General features: G+C 43.6%; 2 protein-coding genes across 5 annotated transcripts; one reads left to right on the top strand and one right to left on the bottom strand.

The window, feature by feature from the left end:
* Positions 1-2725: 2725 nt before the first annotated feature.
* On the top strand, positions 2726-5697 carry ckma (creatine kinase, muscle a). Its single transcript, XM_037269777.1, has 8 exons — positions 2726-2876; positions 3706-3914; positions 3979-4133; positions 4193-4325; positions 4462-4633; positions 4802-4925; positions 4998-5187; positions 5268-5697. Exons 2-8 carry the CDS (start codon positions 3722-3724, stop codon positions 5444-5446), a joined length of 1146 nt encoding a protein of 381 aa, XP_037125672.1. The 5' UTR covers positions 2726-2876; positions 3706-3721; the 3' UTR covers positions 5447-5697.
* On the bottom strand, positions 5467-21801 carry mark4a (MAP/microtubule affinity-regulating kinase 4a). Of its 4 annotated transcripts, none has more exons than XM_037269772.1 (18): positions 21107-21801; positions 19111-19308; positions 18866-18919; positions 16237-16285; positions 16091-16156; positions 15741-15811; positions 15574-15630; positions 14937-15173; positions 13621-13740; positions 13370-13469; positions 13151-13260; positions 12428-12623; positions 12070-12296; positions 11884-11987; positions 11124-11405; positions 10694-10776; positions 9550-9594; positions 9300-9475 (listed from the first exon to the last, which is right to left on the bottom strand). In XM_037269772.1, exons 1-18 carry the CDS (start codon positions 21158-21160, stop codon positions 9411-9413), a joined length of 2118 nt encoding a protein of 705 aa, XP_037125667.1. In that variant the 5' UTR covers positions 21161-21801; the 3' UTR covers positions 9300-9410. The 4 variants fall into 4 exon arrangements, with proteins under 4 accessions (XP_037125665.1, XP_037125666.1, XP_037125667.1 ...); XM_037269773.1 differs by having other exon boundaries at positions 12070-12281; positions 21107-21800; XM_037269770.1 differs by lacking the exon at positions 10694-10776 and having other exon boundaries at positions 5467-9475; positions 21107-21741.
* Between the last annotated feature and the right edge of the window lie 46 nt (positions 21802-21847).

The following is a 21847-nucleotide window of genomic DNA, read 5'->3' as shown; positions in this document are numbered from 1 at the left end:
TGTGTTGCAGGATTCAGAAGAGACTGAAATCTTGGTTGCCATCATCATCATCAGCTTGTGATGCAACGACAACAAAACAAGTCCTCGGATGTGGCGTGACCTTTCAGGTCGTTTTTCCTCTGAGGATTTGTTATCGCGTGAGGGAATTCTCATAGGAACGTCGACTGGATGACTTGATGAATCCGCGGAGGAGACATTAAAGGTCAAACAGCTTGTTAGGAGAAATGTTGTGTCTGCTCATAAAGTAGCTGTGTTCCCAAGTTCTCGTCTCTTTGCTTAATGGGTGTTTCATAACAACACTGCCTGTCAGCTGCCTGATGATTTGTGAGGCAATCCACTTAAAGCAGTTGAACAAGCACACTTTAACAGGAGACATACGTACATTCATGGCTTCAAAGGAACTCGATACTAATAAGATCAATCCTATAACCCCAATCTAAGCGCTTCATGACTACTTACCTTACCACCTAAACAAATATTTCTCAAATAAAGAAAAATATTTATCATAAAAATATGAATAAATCCAAAATAAATAACCAAATAAATAAATACATATTTATTAAGCTTCAGTATTAAATTGTATTGCATTCACAATGAGGCAGTTGAATTGTAACAACATAATACAACTTTCAAGACTTTATGGCGTCACGTGAGTTGTTCTGACCATTTCTATTACGCATGTGCACGAGAAAGTGCACTGCTCTTAAGTCCTTTCACTTTCTCCGCAAAATACATTTATATTCTATTAATTGTAATATGACCTTGAAGTATACAATACTTAATCACGACGGGGAAAAAAATAAAGACTATTGGGCCACTGGCAGGCAGAATGGAAAAAACTAACCCAGAAGATATGTTTGGGGGTGCATAAGTGCATCTTTCATTCACAGAGCAGCACGGCTCTCCAAACATCCCTTGGTGCTAATAGCTTTTGAGCATCCTGTGCCAAAGGCCCTTTTGATATTCCAGTCTCTCCTGGCTCGCTTTCTCATGCCCTCACGCTTGAAAATATTCACTCGCTTTCTGGTGCCAAAGAAGATACCACCAGCCTGCCACTCTGAATTGGGATTTGTCAAGTATTCATTTGCATTTGAAGATTCACCTCATTCAATATTCAGTGTGCAGCTGACCATGTCAAATAATACATTTTGTCAGGTCAAGAGACGGTTAAGATGGCTAGTGGACTGATGGGATGAAACTAAATCAGGGTCGGGGGATGAGTTCATGCTTGTCAGGGTGGGTGTAGGCGAAGCCAAGCAAGCTAGCCTGATATAATTATAGCATTCCTTGTCCACAAGATGGACGGACATGTGACTCCTGCTGGTTTTAGTTACAAAGACACCAATCACCAAGTGGAAAGATTTTGCCACTATAGCGCCATGCTCCAACTGGAAGAAAAAAAAAACCCAAAGTGTTTCCATTTCAAATTGGACTTTGTGCTCACTTTTTGTAGTAAGTTGAGTAAAATTGGAGCTGTAACTTGCCATCCATCATGATTGATATTTATGTTTATTTTGCATTTGTGTTCTCTCACAGTAGTAGCCAACAAACAGGTGTTTGATTTTATGCGAGCGGGGGCAGCGGAATGAAGCGTTAGATATGGTGTTCTATTCAAGTACTATTATTTATACAGGCTTTGCACGTCATTGTTTGTGCTTGCCAAGCCTCTAGTGTTACTTTCCCGTGCAGTCAAATATCACTTGAGAGAGTTTAGTCCTGAACATATATAAAAATTTGCTCTTGGTATGCAATTGACCCAGCTGCAGCTTGACACTGAGCTATTCTGACCTAGGTCAGTGCAGTTGGCGTGCATTCCTTTCCAAGCGACAAGCTGTATATGCGTATAAATAGGCCTAATCTGCAATAGTGCAAATCACATGATCACTTTCTATGAAGTACTCAACTTTTCAATACAATTGACCCACGGAAATACGAGGTGGTATTTCTGTGTCTTGATGGTACATTGTATGTTGTCAGGAACTGTGTAGGTGCTATTTGCGGAATGCACAGTACATACATCACAGAGTGGCAGTGACTCAAATGTCAGCCGCTGGTATATGGTGTCATTGGCAGCACCCACCACTATCATTTTCACCCTGTAACTGAAGAAGAAAAAGGAATCTTATATGATTGTCGCTATTTTATAATAGAGAATACGTGTCTAGTTGGAGTCTGTTTTTAATGGCTTGTATTCATTTTGACGTGATGACCGGAATTGTACGGATGGCTGAAAATGTCTCATTTTGATTTGGCACCTATAGAGTCACCAACCTTATATATACAGTGCCATGACAAAGTATGGTGAATTTTTTGGGTGCTAAATTAGCATTTTAACATGGCTAAAAGCTAAAAAAAAAAAGAAAAACAGAACATCATTAACAATGTTTTAAATGGCATCATGCAGACAAAGATCCCACTGATCTGATGACTAAATATTTCCTCCAGCCGTATTTACATAAGCTAATGTGGATGAATGGAAAAAGTCCACCGAGCCTTCCCAACTTTCACACCTGACACCCAGACCCCTTCTCCGCTTTGCAAGAACCTTGCTCAGCTTTTTTCATATCAATCCTTCACTGCCATCCATTGGTGCTATGTATGGGCGGTTGCGAGGGGTGTGTGTGTCTGTGGCTACAGCTGTGGGCGTCCTTCTTGGCTGCCTGTGGTGTGCCCCTGTCCTAAAGTTTGTATTCGTGCACAGGCCTAGGCCAATCACAGCGGAGCAGGCACTAAAATGGCAAGCGCAACGCTTGAGTGTCAGCCCCAGTATATAAACAGAGAGCAAAGACCCGCAAATCCGGGTGACCCCTAATTTGGCCGCAGTGAACAGGATCTGATCCCAAGGACTGTTACCTTTATTCTTGTCTAGTGTGCAGGTAAATATGACATTTTATTGGGTAGATTCAGCAAGGAGGATGAAGATGCCGTCTTTGAGGATTCTGAGAAGGATGTCAGATGCCAATAAGATATTTGCTATGATGCTGCATGGATTCGATGATTTTTGACTTAAGGACACATATGAAATGGTTTTAGGGTTCCGGGACTTTTTTTTACTGTATTCTGTGTATTCTTTTGGCGGCTCAAGACCGTTTGGCATACATTTCTCGATTCTCATGGAAAGATCAAGCCGTTCCAAAAAGTCGTTTGTAATTGTCCAATTGAATGAATTGGTTGTAGTTGATTGAATATCAAATGTCACTGCATGCATGAGTTTGGATCGCAAGTCAAATATGTCTGTATAGACCAAAACGGAACTCGTTCAGTGCCATTGACGGTGACAGACGTCAAAGATATCAACTGGGTTGGCAGCGAATGAGTTGAGAAAGGCACGGCTGCAGATTTTCAGTCATACTGTATATCACAATCTTAACTTGGACATCATTTGATCCCAAGCAAGATACAAACGTTTTCTCATGTAAAGATTTTGTGCTAAGCAGTCGAATGAGAACAAGGTTGTGAATTTTCTAAAGGGCAACTCACTTCGCGGCGGACGTGACCAAGCTAAAAATAGCTCCCCGTCCTTCCCAACAGACTCTATTTTAAGTGGACATATGATACATTGGAAAGTGTGGAACCAAGATTCCTGCGAGGCACATAAAACAAGTGCAGCTGTCTCTTTTGAGCGATTCCATATCATGTCATTTTTCAGATGATAATCATATCAGCTTTCTGACATATGTATCTTGGGTTCGCTTCTGTTGGCAGTGTGAGAAAAGCAACCATGCCTTTCGGAAACACCCACAACAACTTCAAGCTCAACTACAAAGTTGAGGAAGAGTATCCTGACTTGTCCAAGCACAACAACCACATGGCCAAGGTTCTGACCAAGGATATGTATGGCAAGCTGAGGGACAAGCAGACACCTAGTGGCTACACCCTGGATGATGTCATCCAGACCGGTGTTGACAACCCCGGTATGACAAACGCATCAGTAAATGGAAAAGATTTGATCTTCAAATCAACCAATGTGTTCCTTAGGTCACCCCTTCATCATGACTGTTGGCTGTGTGGCTGGCGATGAGGAGTCCTATGAGGTTTTCAAAGATCTGCTGGACCCCATCATCTCCGACCGTCATAGTGGATACGGCCCCAACGACCTCCACAAGACTGACCTGAACTTCGAGAACCTGAAGGTCGTTTGGTGAAAACAACCTCAACTAAAACTTGACACTAACTTTGTTGTTGTCAATAGGGTGGTGATGACTTGGACCCCAACTACGTTCTGTCCAGCCGCGTCCGTACCGGCCGCAGCATCAAGGGCTTCACCCTGCCGCCCCACAACAGCCGTGGCGAGCGCAGAATTATCGAGAAGCTGTCCGTTGAGGGTACGACCCAATGCATTCAAACATTTGGACAGGAAACAAAAAGGCTGATCTCATGAAAAGCAACCTAGCTTAGAAATGGTGATCCCTAGGTTCTAAAAAAATCCCTATGTTCCTCCAAAAATATACACCTCACCAGCTCTGACCAGCCTGGATGGTGAGTTCAAGGGCAAATACTACCCCCTGAAGACCATGACTGATGCTGAACAGGAGCAGCTGATTGCTGATCACTTCCTGTTTGACAAGCCCGTCTCCCCCCTTCTGACTTGCGCTGGTATGGCCCGTGACTGGCCCGACGCCAGAGGCATCTGGTGAGCGGCAACCATCAAACCATATCAGATATGCCCCTTTTCGAGGAAACGGGGCACAATTTAAAAATACTTAGAGTAATATCCTAATAATCTAGTCTCTTTTGTATGTCATCGAATTGAGATTATATATATAATGTGGCTTTTTTTTCTCTTTACTTCTGTCTCAAGGCACAATGACAACAAGACTTTCTTGGTGTGGGTGAATGAGGAGGATCACCTTCGTGTCATCTCTATGCAGAAGGGCGGCAACATGAGGGAAGTCTTCAAGCGTTTCTGTGTTGGCCTTCAGAAGGTACAATGGAAAAGACTGCCTAGAAGAATCAAAAGCAACATTTTCATGTCTTTTTTTTGGGGGGGTTACCAGATTGAGGAGATCTTCAAGAAGCACAACCATGGTTTCATGTGGAACAAGCATTTGGGCTACATCCTGACCTGCCCCTCTAACCTGGGAACCGGTCTGCGTGGCGGCGTCCACGTCAAGCTGCCGAAGCTGAGCACACACGCCAAGTTTGACGAGATCCTCACCAGGCTGCGTCTGCAGAAGCGTGGCACAGGTATGAATGCGGATCTTCTCAGAGCCGCCGAGTCCCCAATTTGCTCTTCAAAACATCTGCCCTGATCCTCTCCTCTAAAGGCGGTGTCGACACCGCGTCCGTCGGTGGTGTTTTCGACATCTCCAACGCCGATCGTCTGGGATCTTCCGAGGTGGATCAGGTCCAGATGGTGGTTGATGGTGTCAAGCTGATGGTGGAGATGGAGAAAAAGCTGGAGAAGGGAGAGGCCATCGACAGCATGATCCCTGCCCAGAAGTAAAGAGGAACAACCCTGTTTTTTTCTCATGACCATTTCACAGCAGCTCATGGAGAGACTCTTGACTCTGCTCACCTTTACCTCCTTCCATCTTTTTTCACGTTCTCTTGTGTTGGTTGGTAACATCCTAGGATCAATCCATGCTGAGCTAGGCTCCCCCTGGCAAACGTGGCAATACCTACTTTTTGGTATAAACAAATGAGAATTATTGAAACTGTTCACTGCTCAATAAAAAAAATTGCCCCATTAACAAATACATCAAAAATGTGTTCTTTATGTCACAAATAATTTTGATTTTTTTTTAAACCATTTCAGCGGGTTATTTTATTATTAGCTGCAGTTGGGTAGCAGATGGATCCAATCTGCCAATGAAAAAAAACATTAAGAAAAAAAAAAAAAAAAGTTCTTCTGGACCTAACTCTTCAGACTGCTGACATTTTGGACATCAAACTAAGACAAAGTGAAAGAAGGAATGCCAACATCAGTGAATTTTATTAACCTTCAGCTCCATGTTCTCCTGTAGATATCACAACCACTCAAGCTCAGTTTACAGTTGCTTTTTGTTATTGTTGGGGAGGAGTTCAAAGAGCAAAGCAGTGAAAAGGCAACCAAATTTGCGAAGCTCTTTTGCATACATCATTTTTCCCTTCCAAAATCTTTTTTTTTAACAGTGCATGTTAAATACTGAGCCGTTCTTGATTCAAAATACTGTACCTTTACTACAAAGGTTTTAAAAAAAAGTTGGCTAGATTGCACCTTTATTGTTTCTCCATCTTCCACTAATGTCGAGTTGTTTGCGTGATAGCCTTTATTTTTTTTTGTCATCTTGAGTTGGTTCCACTGCAATGCTTCACCTGATACACAACACAGTCGGTGTCTTTCTATGGCTTAAATGCAACACAGGGCTTGCTTGGATAAATAACATCAAGGATGTTTTACGCTTCCCAATCCAAATAGGGATTTCAAATGAACTCTCTTTGAGTAGGTCATGTGGGTACATTTCTAAAAACAGACCTAGCTTCTTCTTCTTGTTTTTTGCTGCCCTGATTGTAGTTAACAATATGAAGCCAGTGTTTGACCCAAAAGCTGTCTGTCCACGTGCGAGAGGGGAAAGAAAGCTTGCAGCCACGTCGCGCACACGTTTCTTGATACTGTATAGATTTAGGTTCAGTCTGCATTTTGGCAAAGCTACCACTCCTAGCTGTGCATCATTTCTCCCTTTGAATCCAAACACTGAAGTCATGCAGGATTGCAAGTGGGTTGTTTTTTTCCCCCCATTGTCACTGACAGAAACAGCTGGAAATGAGATTGACGTTCTCTTGCTCTAGCTATAAATAAACCTTGAGCTCTAAGATATATACTATTTTCATAAATTGTACATACAGTCATCAACTGACTGATATAAATCCTGTTTTAATGATATTATTCTAAAAAATAAATGAAGTACCTGTGCAAATATCCACAAATTGAAGTGTTTCACATTTAAGACATTGGCGCCCTCCAGTGGCTAATTGTGGGTATTCCACTGGAAGGAGCTGATTCAAGTCAAAGCAAAGTGCATTGAGGTCTATATTACCTAATGCAAAGATATACCACAACGAGTTAACGCCCAGGCAGAGGACAGGGACAGTGTCCACATTGCTTTTCGCCTTAAAGAGGAGGTCGACTCTCCCTCCTCGCCGACTGAAAGAGCACACACTCACACTCACACACACACACACACCCACACACACCAGTCAGCGATGAAAAGCTGTCATACATTGGTCTGTTACGTGATTGTATAATGACTCCCAGCACAAACACGGTCTCGGGGTTGAGGGGAAAAGCAGATGACTGAACGTGTTGAGGTTGGCATCCCTGTTTCATAGTAGGTATGAAAATGAGATGGACATGAGGGATGGATAGATGGATGGATGGATGTTAGTTTGGGGTCACCATGAGAAAAGCCACATTTGAGAAATAGTATTAACAGTAAATCAGCAGCCAAACAACATGATCTCTGCAGCCTACGTCAATATCACAGTACGGTATTCACTAAAAACAGGAAGGGAGAGAGAAACGAAAGCAGTCGTGGCTCTTTCTGTCTTTTGTACATTAAATACTATATACTGTGTGTGAAGGCGCTGGGGTAGTTCACTTTAAAGGCAACTGGACTAACGAGAAGACGGGAAAACAAAATGGCCCTTCTCCGATACTCCCCTTTTGTACGCAACAGCCCGCAGTCATCAAGAATGGACAGACAAGTTTATATAGTGTGCCAGCCACAAGAAGAAGAAGAAGAAGGTGGAGTGTGTTTTCATGTGATGGCTTTTGCTACTTGGCTCATCCACTTTGGTGATGGTGCAGAGTTGTTGTGATAGCACAACAGCTTACTACCCTCATGGTCACTACTAATGGACGCATCCTCAGCTGCCCCATGAAATCATACTGAAGTGAATGAGGGCTACAGATTCTGTCAAGTACTAGGTGTCAGAATAAGTGCTATGCATTTGAAGAAAAGGTGAAGGGATGACACAGCAGGATCATTCGAATGCTTCAGACAAGCACCTTAACATGAAAACCTGCCATTCCTTAAGCCCTTGATTATTCCTACCCTGGCCAAATTTTGGATGCGTTAAATAAGTGCATTGCTGTTTGCATGTTTTCAATTGAACACTGAGAAAAATCTATAAAAAAAACATGAAATAATGGATTCATTTTGTCTCCTTTCTTTTTGGCTTGTATTTAAGAGTTAAACGTACCAATCCATTGCAATGTAATTATATGAAATAGAAGCTTAATAGAAAATGTTGCAATTAAATATCCCTTAAAACAACTTTGTACAGTCGTTTATCCCCTCTCGAGTACCATTTCCACCTTAAGACCCGTTCATAAAAAAAAAAAATTAAAAAAAAGGAAATTGAGTCCAACTTTGGCCAGGATATGAATATTATTGGGCATAACGATGTGAAAATCTTTTCAGTAAAAACCTCCATTCATTGAATGCGCTGTCTGCAGCCTCAATGTTGCCAAAGCACTTTTCTGCTCATCTGCCACCTGAAAATGTGTCATGAAGCCAAAAATACCCGTCGGCTAGTTAAGCCCACCGACCGTGTCAGTCAGCTTCTGACTGGCAAACCCTGCTCTGCTCTCATCTGCTCAGCTCTGCTCTCATCATTGACCTTAATCCAGCGCAGCAATGTGGACTCATCAAAACAACACAACTCCACTGCTTGCTTGGCACCGAGCCAGAAGTGCATGAAAAATGGAATACGGAAAGATGAACCCATATCAATATTAGAAAGTGGACGAGCTTGTCAGTCAGTGTATTTCTGCACTAGTAAAAATAAGAGTGAATTAAAAACAACCATCAGAGCAATAAATTAAAAAATAATATTAGAATTATGGCTAGAGTAGTAGAAAAAAATATTTAACTAGATTCAGTCAAATCCAGGTCCAGTGGGTGAAGTTTCTCAGCGAGGAGAGCTGAGCTTTTGCGGGGTGATTGGATGGGGGGAGGGGGTGGCTTGAGAGAGGGGGCGCTCGCCTTGCTGCATGTGTGTCTTTGTAAGGGTCAAGTGTGCGTGCGTGCGTGCCGGGAAGAGACCCCTTGCCACTTCTCTGCTGGCTCGCTCTATCATTTTCAAATTTGACGCACTCTTTCAAACACTCGCACACACACTGACACATCCCCGGCGGGCCGCAGCAGCCTCCGTTCAGAGTTCCAGATCCTTGGATATTTGGGTGGCGACGTCCCGAAAAGCAAGTGGTGCCCCCCAGAGTCGTGTGTAGCGCACCCCGTTTGAAGTCCCGGAGGCGCCGGCGGAAAGATGGCACACCTCGGCCTCAAAAGCCACACGGCCCCCTGCCGCGCCATGGGTGCAGGAGAGCAGAAAGGGGCCGGCATGGTGCACCTGGCAGCCGCATCCCAGTGCTGCCTCACGCAGAGCCAGCACAACCTCCGCAGGGTCCCGCCGCCCACCGCTTCTTAGATCCCGGCCACGTCCGACGGTCCTGGGCTCGGACGCTTTTTGATACCCAGGTAGATGGCAACTGCAAAAGGAGACAGACGTCCGCTTTTATTGCACTCAAACGAAACGACAGGAAATCAAACGGAGCACACTGACCTTGTGAGCGCAAATCTCCTGATTCCCTCAGATTCATTTGTGACCCTGCAAGACAGATATAAGCCGTAAGAGCTCATCCAGAACAGGACGCAAAATACATTGACATGACGTTCAGAACAAGCACAGGCAGGCCGTACGTATTACCCACCAACCTTTCTCACGTCAATTTAAAGCATGCATCGATTGCTCCTCATAGTACGTACCGCAATGCGCATTCCAGTAACACATGGAATAAACATTGAATGAGTTTCAAGGCATTAACCACCACAAATTGATCATGAAAACTCTCTGGCAACACTGAGCACATAACTTAGGCGACGGGTCGTTCAAAGTGCAGCAGCTGGAAGGAAACCCTGCCATTACGATCGATCAACCCACTTAATCAGGCACGAAAACTGCATGAACCAGACATGTGTGCTCCACTCTGAATCAACGTTCCATTGTTTTTTTTCAACGGGGTGTGTGGGTGTAGTGCACAATGAGCCTTCATTGCAGTTATGTATGAAGAGTTCTGGCTCTTTACTATGGTTGGTGGCCCTCAATTGTTTTTCCAACATTCATGCAAATTTGGGTCAAGTTGATTACGTCTCTAACGCACAAAATAGTGACATGTTGTTTGTCGACTTATTTATAACAAAACAAAAAAAGCACGGTGTCAAAAATGAGCCTCTTTTCACAATCAGGGCCGTCAAAAAAACAAAACAAACGTGCAATGCATTAATGTCCGTAGCCCAGCAGACGGCGCTATTTTGCATTCTTGCTGTTTTCTAGTTCATATTTATTGCAGTGTTCAAACTTGTATATTCACTTCGCTATCTGTTTGGCTAGCAGTGTAATCATTTCCTTTTTTCGTCTGTGTGTTCAATGCAACCAGAGTATACGTGGATGACGCAACGACTCTTCAAACAACAAAAGAAAAGGAAATCAAGACTTCCTTGCTAAGTCATGCTTAAAACCTACTTTATAAAAAGCATGAAATAAAGATCCAATAAAATAAAAAAAACATGCAGAGTGGCAACAATTAATTAATAGGGCCGTACAGAAAAATCAGTGAGGCATTCACGGACTGACGACGGAAGTTCCGTGGCAGACGATGGAGCGGCGCAGGCACACAAGAAATAAGCAAGACACAACGGGAACTTACTAACGGTTTTTGATCCTTGTGGAAGAGTGCAACCCGACACTGATTTGTTTGAGCCCTGGCGCTTGGACGGGTCAAGGTTGACCCTGATGCCATGACAGTAGGAAAGCAGAATAAGAAACAATGGAGAAAAAAGGGCGGCGAAGGGAGGGAGGGAGGTGTTATTACATGGAAGATCATTGAATCGCAAGTGGTAGAGGAGAGTGTGGCACAGGAATTGAGTGGGAAGGATAAAGCTGCGCTTTGATTAGATTAGTCATGGGCGATTATGACGACGAGAGGAAGAGGGGAACACGGGGATAATCTGGGGTCACAGACCGACTTGCAAATATGAAAACATTCTCATACGATGGATCCTAGCAAGGTTGAACACAAGTTGAAGAAATGTTTCACTGTATTATTAGAATTTCTTATTTTCCTTTGAGATCGTTACCTGCGAGTGATTTTGGAGGTCAGTTTGGTGAAGAGGTTGGAGGTGGCCCTGGTGCGAGCATGGGGCAAAGGGCTGGCATCATGGTGGGACAGCGTGGGTGAAGTGGGCGGGGCCGAATAAATGGGAGGCCCACGGTCTCTCAGCTGTCCCCCGTGAAAGGTGCTGCGGATTGTGGAGCCTCGAGTCAAGCGGCATCGGTCTGAAGAAGAGGAAGACGCCGCTCCGGCTCCGGATATGCTGAGTGTGGAAGGAGAGGCCGTGGGCATGCGGTGGCCCAAAGAGCTGCATTCAAGGAGAACGGCAACAAATGATCGAGTGCATTCTGTCGTTTGAAGAGTTGAACAGAAAAAGTATTTTGACGTCACTGGCTGAAGTCTTTTTTCCACCAAGGAAACAATTCATCATCCAGCAACCACTTAAGTTGTCTTTGCGTGGTCTGCCATGCCTTTTGATGGAAGTGGTGAGCACTTTCTTTTTTTATTTAAAAAAAAAAAAAAAAAAGAATTTGCTTCGGCCATTTATTTTTATTCTATTTTTCTTGTACATTCACAATTATTATTATTGCTTTCTTAGAACACTGCGGATACCATTTTCGTGACCGGCAAAAAACGAACGCCGTAAATCTGCGTGGAAGCGTGTTAGAGAAAGTACTGCACAAAAATCAGGATATGCCAGCATTTCCGCATGCATGTCTATGAAAATGGAGTTATCGGGTATCATGAATAAGAAATATGCAGCCAACAACTAAATGAGTGAGTACCTGTTGTCTTTGCCATTCTGCAGGAGAGAGTGCCTGTCAGCACCCGAGCGATCCGTGCACACGTATGTATTGCGGCGTGTCATTGCGCTTCCAGGGATGTTGTTCTTCATTGTGAAAAGGAAGGTGAGAAGCACTTTTTTTTTTTTTTTTGGTCACACGGAAACGGGAATCAAATACAACACTCACCGTGGTGGCGGTCATGTCTTTACGGCGGTCCGGTATCTCCGACTTGTTAGGGTTATTAGCGCTGCTAACCATGGGACTAGAAGGAGGAAGGCTATGGCTTCCCATCACGCTGACACTGGCCTTACGCGAAGGCATCCGTCCCTCTCGCAGCTCCCTCTCGCCCGTGCTCGTCGGGCTCCGTTTGGGATGCATGACGGGCATGGACGGTCCGCCTTTGTTGTGGAGGACAGCAGTGCAAAGACAGACAAGGGATTCATATAAGGAGTATTCTGCATGAAGAGTGGCTTCCAAAGGGAGCTTGGCACAGTCACGCTTTTGGTTGGCCCACCTGAAGTCCCAAGCAAAAGTAGATACTCACAGAAGTCGCTGTGTCGTCGCTGCCTGTGGTAAGTGGAGGCACTGCGCTGTGTCTTACTGTGTGAGGAGGAGGAGGTGGAAGAGGAAGAGGAGCCAGTAGCTGCTGTTGAAGAGTGTTTGTTGGTTCCGTTGGTGATGGGGCTGGGTCGCACCCTCGCCAACGACAGGCTACTGGCTGTGCGGGCCTCGCTGCCCTCCTAAAATCACATTAGAAGCACCGAAAATCGCATTTGATTGGCATCGTGGGATATTTCAAATAGGATTGATTTCATGAAATATCATTCATTTATAATCATAGTATTTTAAGCACATTTTTAGAATTGAACAGATATGTTGGATTTAATGAGGGTTAAATAACTTCACATCAGTGTCTATTGAATTTTCTGGGGGTAAATAAAGATGGCACATTTTAGACCAGTACTCAAGTTGGATGCTTCTAAATGCAAAGAAGTCAATAGGCAAGAATGTAATGGCCAACTTCACAACTCTTAAGAGATTTCTTGGCACAAATCGCTTGACTCGAAAGTGGCCGGCCAATCGGTTGCCTTTAACAAGAGGAGCTTATTGAGAGGCTGCATTAAGAACCAGTAAGAGATGAACAACTATGAATCATGACAATCCCACTTGGCAGGTATCAAGGGCAACAGGGATGTCAATCAAACCATACCACATTCCCTCATCCATATACGTAAGATCAATAAAAATAGATGTGTATATAACTCACATCGCCTTTGCGGCCCAGCAGTAAGTAGGTAGCGGTGACCTCATTGTATTTCTGATTGAGCAGAGAGTCCTTGATTTCATCGGGAGTGAAGCCCATGCCGACCATCACCTCTGAAGCACACAAAGAGTAAACGCTGATGTCAATCATCTCGTGCCCTGACAACGTTGACCGTCTTCAGTCAGCGTACAAGCCATATAATACGAAAGCGACTTGACTCACCGATGCGGGCGGGATCGCTGTAGTCTTCAACTGGTTCTATATGGGGCTTTAAGTCCTCACCCTCATACCCTGAATTGATCCACTTGTCCTTCATAACTTGCTGTGGAGACGAGGAAAAAAAAAAAATATATATATATATGAATCATTTATAAATAAAAAAATAGATCAAAAATTATAGATAAAAAAGATATCAAATATATGAGTCTGTTGTGTTTGAATTGAGGCAAACGCTGGCTATTCTTTCTCCTCACATCTAGGGTGCAGCGTTTGGCGGGATTGAGCACCAAGAATCGCCGAAGGATCCCTTCACAGTCTGTGGACATGTAAAACGGCACGCGGTACTTTCCCCTCAGCACACGCTCCCTCAGCTCCTGTTGGGTTACACAAAATGGAAAACCACGTTTGGGGGAAAACAACGCTGTTATGGCCCAGTATGTCATCGCAATTGTTTTTCTGTCTGCACCTATAGCCTTCTTTAATCCTTAATAAGACAAATAGTTTAGTAGTGAATAAATAATTGCATGAAAAAAGACAGTAGTTGGGAAGTTGAAAAGAATTTTTTGGGGGAAAAAAAAAAGTGCTTCCTCATGCTGCTAAGTGATTCATTGCCTGGTGAGATGAGAGCCAGTTGCAAGCAGCTTTAGGGATTATTTAAGATTTGTTGCTGTCATACTAAGATGGCCAACAAGACTACAAACAAGGAAGCTTTTATTTGATTTTGTTGGTATTATTTTGATTTGATCAGAAAAAGAATGGCAGTGAAAGAAAAGGGACATTTTTCCACTCCACTTGTCACCTCTTTTATGGTCAATCTGACTTGCAAAGGAGTCAACAGACATGGTGTCTGGTTGCTAGTGCAACCAGAACTCATGGGAAAACATTGTAGGGAGCTTTTGGCACTTCCCCCCCCCACCAAACCGGGCTATAGCCTAACACAGTCCCCATCATTCAAAGGGTGAATGAACAGCGTGTTGATTTACTATCCAGTAAAATGTCTTTTATCGTGCTATGCTCACAGCAAGGTGATAGCCTGAAATGTCTTCAGTTTAGTGATGAAATTAAATATTGATATATCAAATCATAATGTGATGGCAAAATGTTATTTGATTTCATTCTTATTGGAGGGTCAGGACCCCAAGGTGACTGTTTTTCTGGCCTTCTGACAATATAGTTGTTGAACCCTGATGGACATGTTTGATGTAGTGTAGATGTTGCTACGACAACACTAAATCATCCAGTCCTACAATAAATATGACCAGCTAAAGTGGGGGCATTTTAGGAGTCAACAGCGGGACATCACACAAATACGCGTCTAACCTATTTTGCGGCGTGATATGCTGTTGAAGATTATATTATTTTATTATATTATAAAATAATATAATAATTAGTATTATTATTAATATTATTATATATTATACAGAGATAAAGAACTCAACAGTAGTAAAAAAAAAAAGAAAAAAAAATAGTGCCTCAAGTCTCCAAACCTAACATTTAGAACCAAGTAAGAATTTTTGGAAGAACCTAGATGCCATAATCCAATTTTTGGTGCCACTTCCCACCCACTTGCCTTCAAGTTCTGCCCATCAAAAGGCAGCGAGCCACTGACAAGTGTGTACAGGATGACTCCGAGACTCCAGACATCCACTTCTGGTCCATCATATTTCTTTCCCTGGAAAAGTTCAGGGGCAGCATAGGGCGGTGAGCCACAGAAGGTGTCCAGCTTGTTGCCAAGTGTGAACTCATTGCTGAAACCAAAATCTGCAATCTTGATATTGGCGTCTGCATCCAGCAGGAGATTCTCGGCCTGTGCACATAGTAGATGCAGAGGAAGAGAAGCGAAGTATGGGAGAGGAGTGCAGAGAATGATGAAGGAAGTAATAGGATGAAGGAGGAGAAAGTGAAGAGATTAGGTTGGAAGACAAAACGTCACCTAGAATGGGAGGGAAAAAAGAAGGATGTATGTAACAGATGGGAAAGGGGGAGGAGTGACTCCATGTTGTCCAACAACACCGATAGCTTCACGTGACTCATGCGTGTGCTCCGTAATCTATTCCAACACATGCCAGCATTCGCCCACTTTGAAATTCTCCATACTGTGTGATTAAGACGCTATGGGGCCATTTTCACACACAAAGATTAAGACTAGTCGGAGATTATGTTTTGAACTAGCCTTCATCCAAAAAGCCCCAAGACAGCTTTCTTACCTTCAAATCTCGGTGGACAATATTCTTAGTGTGGCAATAGTGGACAGCGGAAACAATCTGCAAACGTAAAGTGATTTTACAAATATTATTCATTCAATTTTAATTCGATGAATACATATAGATTTTGCTGCATAAAAGAATGTTGTTGTTGTTGTTGTTTTTTATACCTGTCGAAATTTGGCCCTGGCTTCAACCTCCTTCATTCTTCCATGAGACACGAGGTAGTCAAACACTTCACCTGTGATTGGGAATGGTAAACAGAAAAGAAAAAAATATATTTTTTCTTTTTTTCCAGATAGCAGCCATGATTGGTCGGTGGAGAACTGGAATGTGCCACTGGCTCACATTAGCATTTCCTATTTGAGTGCTTTTGTTCTTCTCAGTAGTGCAGTGGAGTTGGCGGGGGAACAAAACGTTCCCTACTTGTTTTCTCACTATTACCAAAACGGTGGAAATGTGCTTGTTGGTAATGTGGCTAAATGCTCATTACAATTTCTTGCTGGCACATTTTACCCACCTCCACTGGCATACTCCATGATCAGGTAAAGGGTCTTATCTGTCTCAATCACCTCGAACAGCTGCACTGTGGCGCAAAACAGAAACCCCAAATCAAAAGGTGGACGTACGGGTCACGTCGTGGATACAAACTGGAGTCTTACTTACCTATGTTGGGGTGATTCAAGCCTTTCATTATTCGTACCTCTCGAAAGAGCTGGAAAGACACAACATCAATAGAATACAATACATCACATTTTGGCACTTCACTTATCAATGTCGTCATTTGTTTCATTCAACAACAAAAAAAAGGATACGCAAATATTTGTGTTGTAACATTTAGGTTTGATATCAATAGTTAAATACAAGATGAACTCATCATGTTAAGGTGCTTGTGTTTAGTTGCCAATGTGCATCTTTTGGTTGCCAAGCCCCAAAAATTCTTTAAAAAAAAAAAATCATTCAATACAAATAGATAAAAAATAGAATGAAAATAAAAAATAAATGAAAATATTTAAATAAGAAATGGAGAAAACAAAGCCCTCCAATGAAATGAACTAAATTCAAAAATTCCTTGTAAATGAGTGCTAGTTTCACTTGGTTTTTCTCCCATTTGCCCTCATGGCATCTTGTTTCTCCCTCTATTCCCTCCTCCTCCTCCTCCATGTCTCGCCATCTTCTCTCTTTGCAAAGGCCAACGTCACTGTTGCCATAGCAACCCAGGTATTAAGACTACCATCTTTCTCAGCTTCTCCAGCTGTGCTTATGTGAATCTTGGCATATACGTAGTAGCGATGTGTGATTGTCATGTTTTCCGTCCCGGCAACAGCATAGCAAATGACCTCAATTATGACATAAACCCAAAATGAAAGGGCAGTTTAAATTGTCATGATTTCTACGAAATCTCTCCGGTGATGTTGGAGCCTGATTTTGCCATCTGTGCCTCTCTTGTCCACCCCTGTACATTTGCTGAGAGATTTCCCCTCTACACGAATTCCCGTTGCCATTAAACCATGGGCATGTGAGGAAATGCCGCCACCATCATCAATGGCAAATTGTAAAACGACAAATCCGCTGTCATGACCTAAATGTGGCACCAACAGCAGCTGGTTGGCTACCAAAGTAGGAAGACTCGGTACAGACTCGGGTCAAGCATTTAATTATTTGACTATGATGTAAGCATCTGAGCTTGACTAGGATTAATGGATGTCTGCGATCAAAAGGGCAGCGGATCGGAAATTGCGTTTATTTACAAAAGCCTTAATAACAACCCAAGGTCATTGCTTTTGTTGGACAAAAATACAAAGACTGAGAGAAAGAATTATTTTCATTTTATGAAAGGAATTCTGTTTTTCTTTGAGGGGGTGATTTAAAATGCCCATTTCTGGGCATGTAACAATATAAAAAAAGATTCCATTTTTCATTGATTCATTTACGTTCTCTGCAATGGTCGCCCTGGAGCAATGCAACTCATGCTAAGTATGAGAAGGACAGACTTACGCTTCAGTGATTGAGACACTTTGGCCCATATGTGCACATAAGCGGCATTAAGGGCAAATATGGCTTGATTGGATGCTTCTATGAAGGCTTCGTCTCTTCAACATGAGCTTTTTACGCTTACCTGACTGATTCAGTCATATTAGGCCACACATGGCAGAGCACAAGAGCTTTTGACCTGCCATCTTTGTATTATATCTATCTGTCCAGCTGGAGATGACTATACAGCGGACCCCACACACAATTATAGTGCATATAGTATATATGTTTTGTTTGTTTTTTTTGATTAGCGGATTACAGGATTACATACTGCCACCTACAGGACAGGAACTATTTCTATGGACACTTTTATTTCTGTGTATTTATAATGGTCACTAATTTGATGCCAATTCCCATTATTCGCAGGGCAGCATAGCGAAAAGCGGCGTTCCACTGTACTGCGCTTCTGAGTGCTATGCTGCAGTTGCCCTTGATTGCTGCCAAAAAAAAAAAGTGCACTGGCTTCGTTTGACCTTCATGCACAGTGTCCACCATTTAGGCTCAAACGTCAACATGCTGACCAGCAGGAAAAAGTTGACGACGGTGAGCGTTTGGAAAAACTCGAGTGACAATATATTGGCCACAAAAGCAAACATCTAAAAGGGCGATTCTGTCTACTGAAAGGTAAATAAAGAGGATACAAAAAGAAATACAAGAGCGATTCCTGAGAAATACGGCTCGAACCAAATGCCATTGTCCGGAAAACAAGTCGTCATAAAAGCCGTCGACGGCCCGTCCACTGTGAAACTGTGACAATTGTTAGCTGTGATCAATTGCACAACCGAAAGAAAGAAAGAAAGAAAGAAAGAAAGAAAGAAAGAAAGAAAGAAAGAAAGAAAGAAAGAAAGAAAGAAAGAAAGAAAGAAAGAAAGAAAGAAAAAGGGGAATTTGCAGTGTTTGCCGATAATCACGGACCTTTACGTGTGGGCTGAAATAAATTCCCACTTTCCTTCCACTTTGATAGTGCGGGAAAATTGTTGAAAATGCTTTTTCCCCTTCCCTGGTTTTCCTTCACATAGCAAAGCCGGGCATTCCGATTTAAATCAATTAAGGTGACAGGGTCATTTCACTCCGAACATTCATCTGTTGCTGAAAGGCGCTCTGCGACCATTCCCCGTAAACTTTCAAAGGTCATTGTGAAGTGGTACAATTGACCAGTCGGTTACTTACCATTATTTGAGGGTTTTTTTTTTTTTTTTTTAACAGAGGATAGTTGTAAATAATTGAAAGCACTTCTCTGCATGACAGCGCAGTAACTTACCTTTTGTAGGCTGGTTGGATTCAACTGAGTTTTGTCTATGATTTTTATTGCGACCTGGAAAACAATTATTTGGGGAGAGAAAGATTTGTAATGATCTTAACACAAGACAATTCAAATTAAACATCCTGCTTGGCCATTTGGAGATGATTTTAATTATGACAACATTAGCGTGGCTAAAAATATTGCAAATGTTTCCCTTCACTTCCCTATCCCCTTGATTTCTCCATAATCGTTTGATATCTTACCTCTCTGCCCGTCAGGATGTGGCGCGCCAGCTTGACCTTGGCAAAATTTCCCTTGCCGATAGTCTTGAGTAAACGATAGTTTCCAATGTGAGGCTGCTCATCGGAGCAGGAGGCGATAGAGTTCCTGCACCGTGCACCGAGCGAACGGCTGGACTGACTCGTCGCCTTGTCCGCACGGCTGGCCCCCAACAACACATGCTGCAAAAAAATGGAAGCTTTAACATAAATATTACTTGGCCAACATCGTCACACAGAGCAGTCTGTGCAGGGACTTTGTTTTTACTTGGTGCAGTTTAGAAAGGGCATTTTGCGCCGCTGTGGGTGTGGTGTGAACACAATCAACCTGATTTGCCAGCATAATGGTTACATACCAAGTGATAAAGTATTCAAATAGCCGTGCATATATTCACTTCGTACTTTCTGGTATTAAAATTCATCAACACTTATGCAAGAAAGGCAAAGCAATTGGTAGAGTGAGAGCTAAAAGCAGAAGGCAGAGGAAGCACCATGTCACAGTGACAAGTGGGTGAGCTACGCACGTACGTACATATGTACACAAAGACAAACAAATAAATGGAGGTTAGACTCAAAAAGGGAGCAGATGCTGACACAGTAGTCCCTGGCCAGTTCCGGGCTCCAAGGCATCGCACTTCCATCCACCCAGCATGCCATCTACACACACTCACACACACACAGACAGGCATGTACAAACTCTCAGACGTACCGCCATGCCTCCTCTCACGACTCATCCAGAGCCCATTTGGAATAACCATAGGCAGTGAGAAGCCACAAGCAAAAGCAGTGTGGGCTTTTTAAAAAAAAAAAAGATATTAACAAGAGGCCCGAGCACGTGAATCCACACGCCAACCCTTCCTCAACTGTGGCAACATCTCGGCTGTTCAAATCACTCATCTACCAGAATCACTTCATTGTGGAAAGCAGATCAAGATTATTCTAATGGAAAGGGTGGCTGTCAATTCATAATCAATCATGCATGCATCTTGTAAACCCTCACACACACACACACACACACACGCGCACACACACACACACACACACACACACACACACACACACACACACACACACACACACACACACTGCCTCTCTGGCTTAACCACTTTTGTGTGCTAAAAGCTCTGCTAACAATCAAGGAGGTAGGGGGGGTGGGGGGGTGGCGGTCACATGCAACATCAATCTGTGCTAGATGTATAGATGTATAGATAGATGCATAGATGTATAGATAGATGTATAGATAGATAGATAGATAGATAGATAGATAGATAGATAGATAGATAGATAGATAGATAGATAGATAGATAGATAGATAGACAGATAAAGATGCACGCATAAGATGTATCTGCTTTGCAATGTAGTGGATGCATACATGGCCGTCGCTGTCTGCCTGCCAGCCAGCCAGCCAGCCAGCAGGGTTGGGCGCTAAGCAGCCTGCGCAAGCACTGACTGCACATCATTCCATGCAGTAATCCCCCCCTCGCGTCATACGAACAAGGCAGGCAGGTATGCACTATACATTTGTTTTGGCCTGTGCAGCCGTCCCACCCACCTGATTGCCGGAGAATGCATGCATGCATGCATGCATGCATGCACACAGAGGAAGCGGCGGCGGCGGCGGCGGTGAGGGGGTATTGTGACATCCCAATCTCCATACAGCCTTATAATAAGATGTGACAGCTGCTTTTATGGCTTTCTGCGCATATTGGTTATTGCATGCAGAGGGCTGCTTTGCTGCACCGAGCTATACATGCATGCAGAGGCACTCGGGGTTTGCCCGTTTTTTTGTTTTGTTTTTACACCAATATAAATCCAATTATTTTTTGGAGTCCCAACGCAATCACGGACAAACACATCGCGCTATGTATCCAACCCGTAAGATAAAAATAGCACCGAATGCATGGCAATGAAGATGATTTTGAGAACGCATTTCTCCCCCTAATGCCCCCCAAAACAAGCTTTAGGCTGCAGCTGCACTTACATGGTCTCCAGTACTCCTGTCGTTGCCAGACGGTAATGCAGATCGAGAGGACATGTTTTTTCCTCCCCTTTCCCTGAGTGACAATCGCGGCGTGTTTTGAGTGAGCGCTTTTGTCGGCTCCACCGGCAGAATAACATCCGCCGTCCCGAATCAATCTGCCTCTTCTTCAACCGGCCGAGCCGCGGTTGAGCGCAGACCTCTGCCTGTCATGGCAGGAATTGATATCCGGAGGGGGGTGTCCTCAAAGCAGCTGCATCTTCCATCCACCATGCACTTTGCAGGGGGGGAGAAAAAAAAATGGAGACCAGAGAACACGGTCGATCGGCGATGCAGCAAATGCAAATCCGTAGCATGGAATATGTGCTAAAATGCAGAAATGTTTGTGGCGACTGACTGACTGACTGACTGATTGACTGACTGACTATCCACCCCCTGGCTTCATTGCTGCACAAAACAAACACGGCTTCTTCTGGATTGTGTCATCTCCGTCGCGCACATCAAATCTTATTTGGGGATTTGAGCCCATCGATGCCGATGCAGCACGCCCGCTTGACAGCAGCTCTCGGGAGACCCAGTCGAAGAGGGAAGGTGCAGCGGAGAAATAGGCCGAAGTGCTCACAAATCGGTATTCTCGCTCGCTCGGTGTGCTGCGCTGCGATGCGCTGCGCTGCGCTACGCCGCTGCACCACTACGCCACGCCACGAAGAAGAAGAAGAAGGAGCACTGAGTGGAGTGGCAGGA

The sequence above is a fragment of the Syngnathus acus genome, chromosome 14, assembly GCF_901709675.1.
Source record: "Syngnathus acus chromosome 14, fSynAcu1.2, whole genome shotgun sequence".
Lineage (NCBI taxonomy): Eukaryota > Metazoa > Chordata > Actinopteri > Syngnathiformes > Syngnathidae > Syngnathus > Syngnathus acus.
This window is presented reverse-complemented; position numbering and strand designations above follow the sequence as displayed.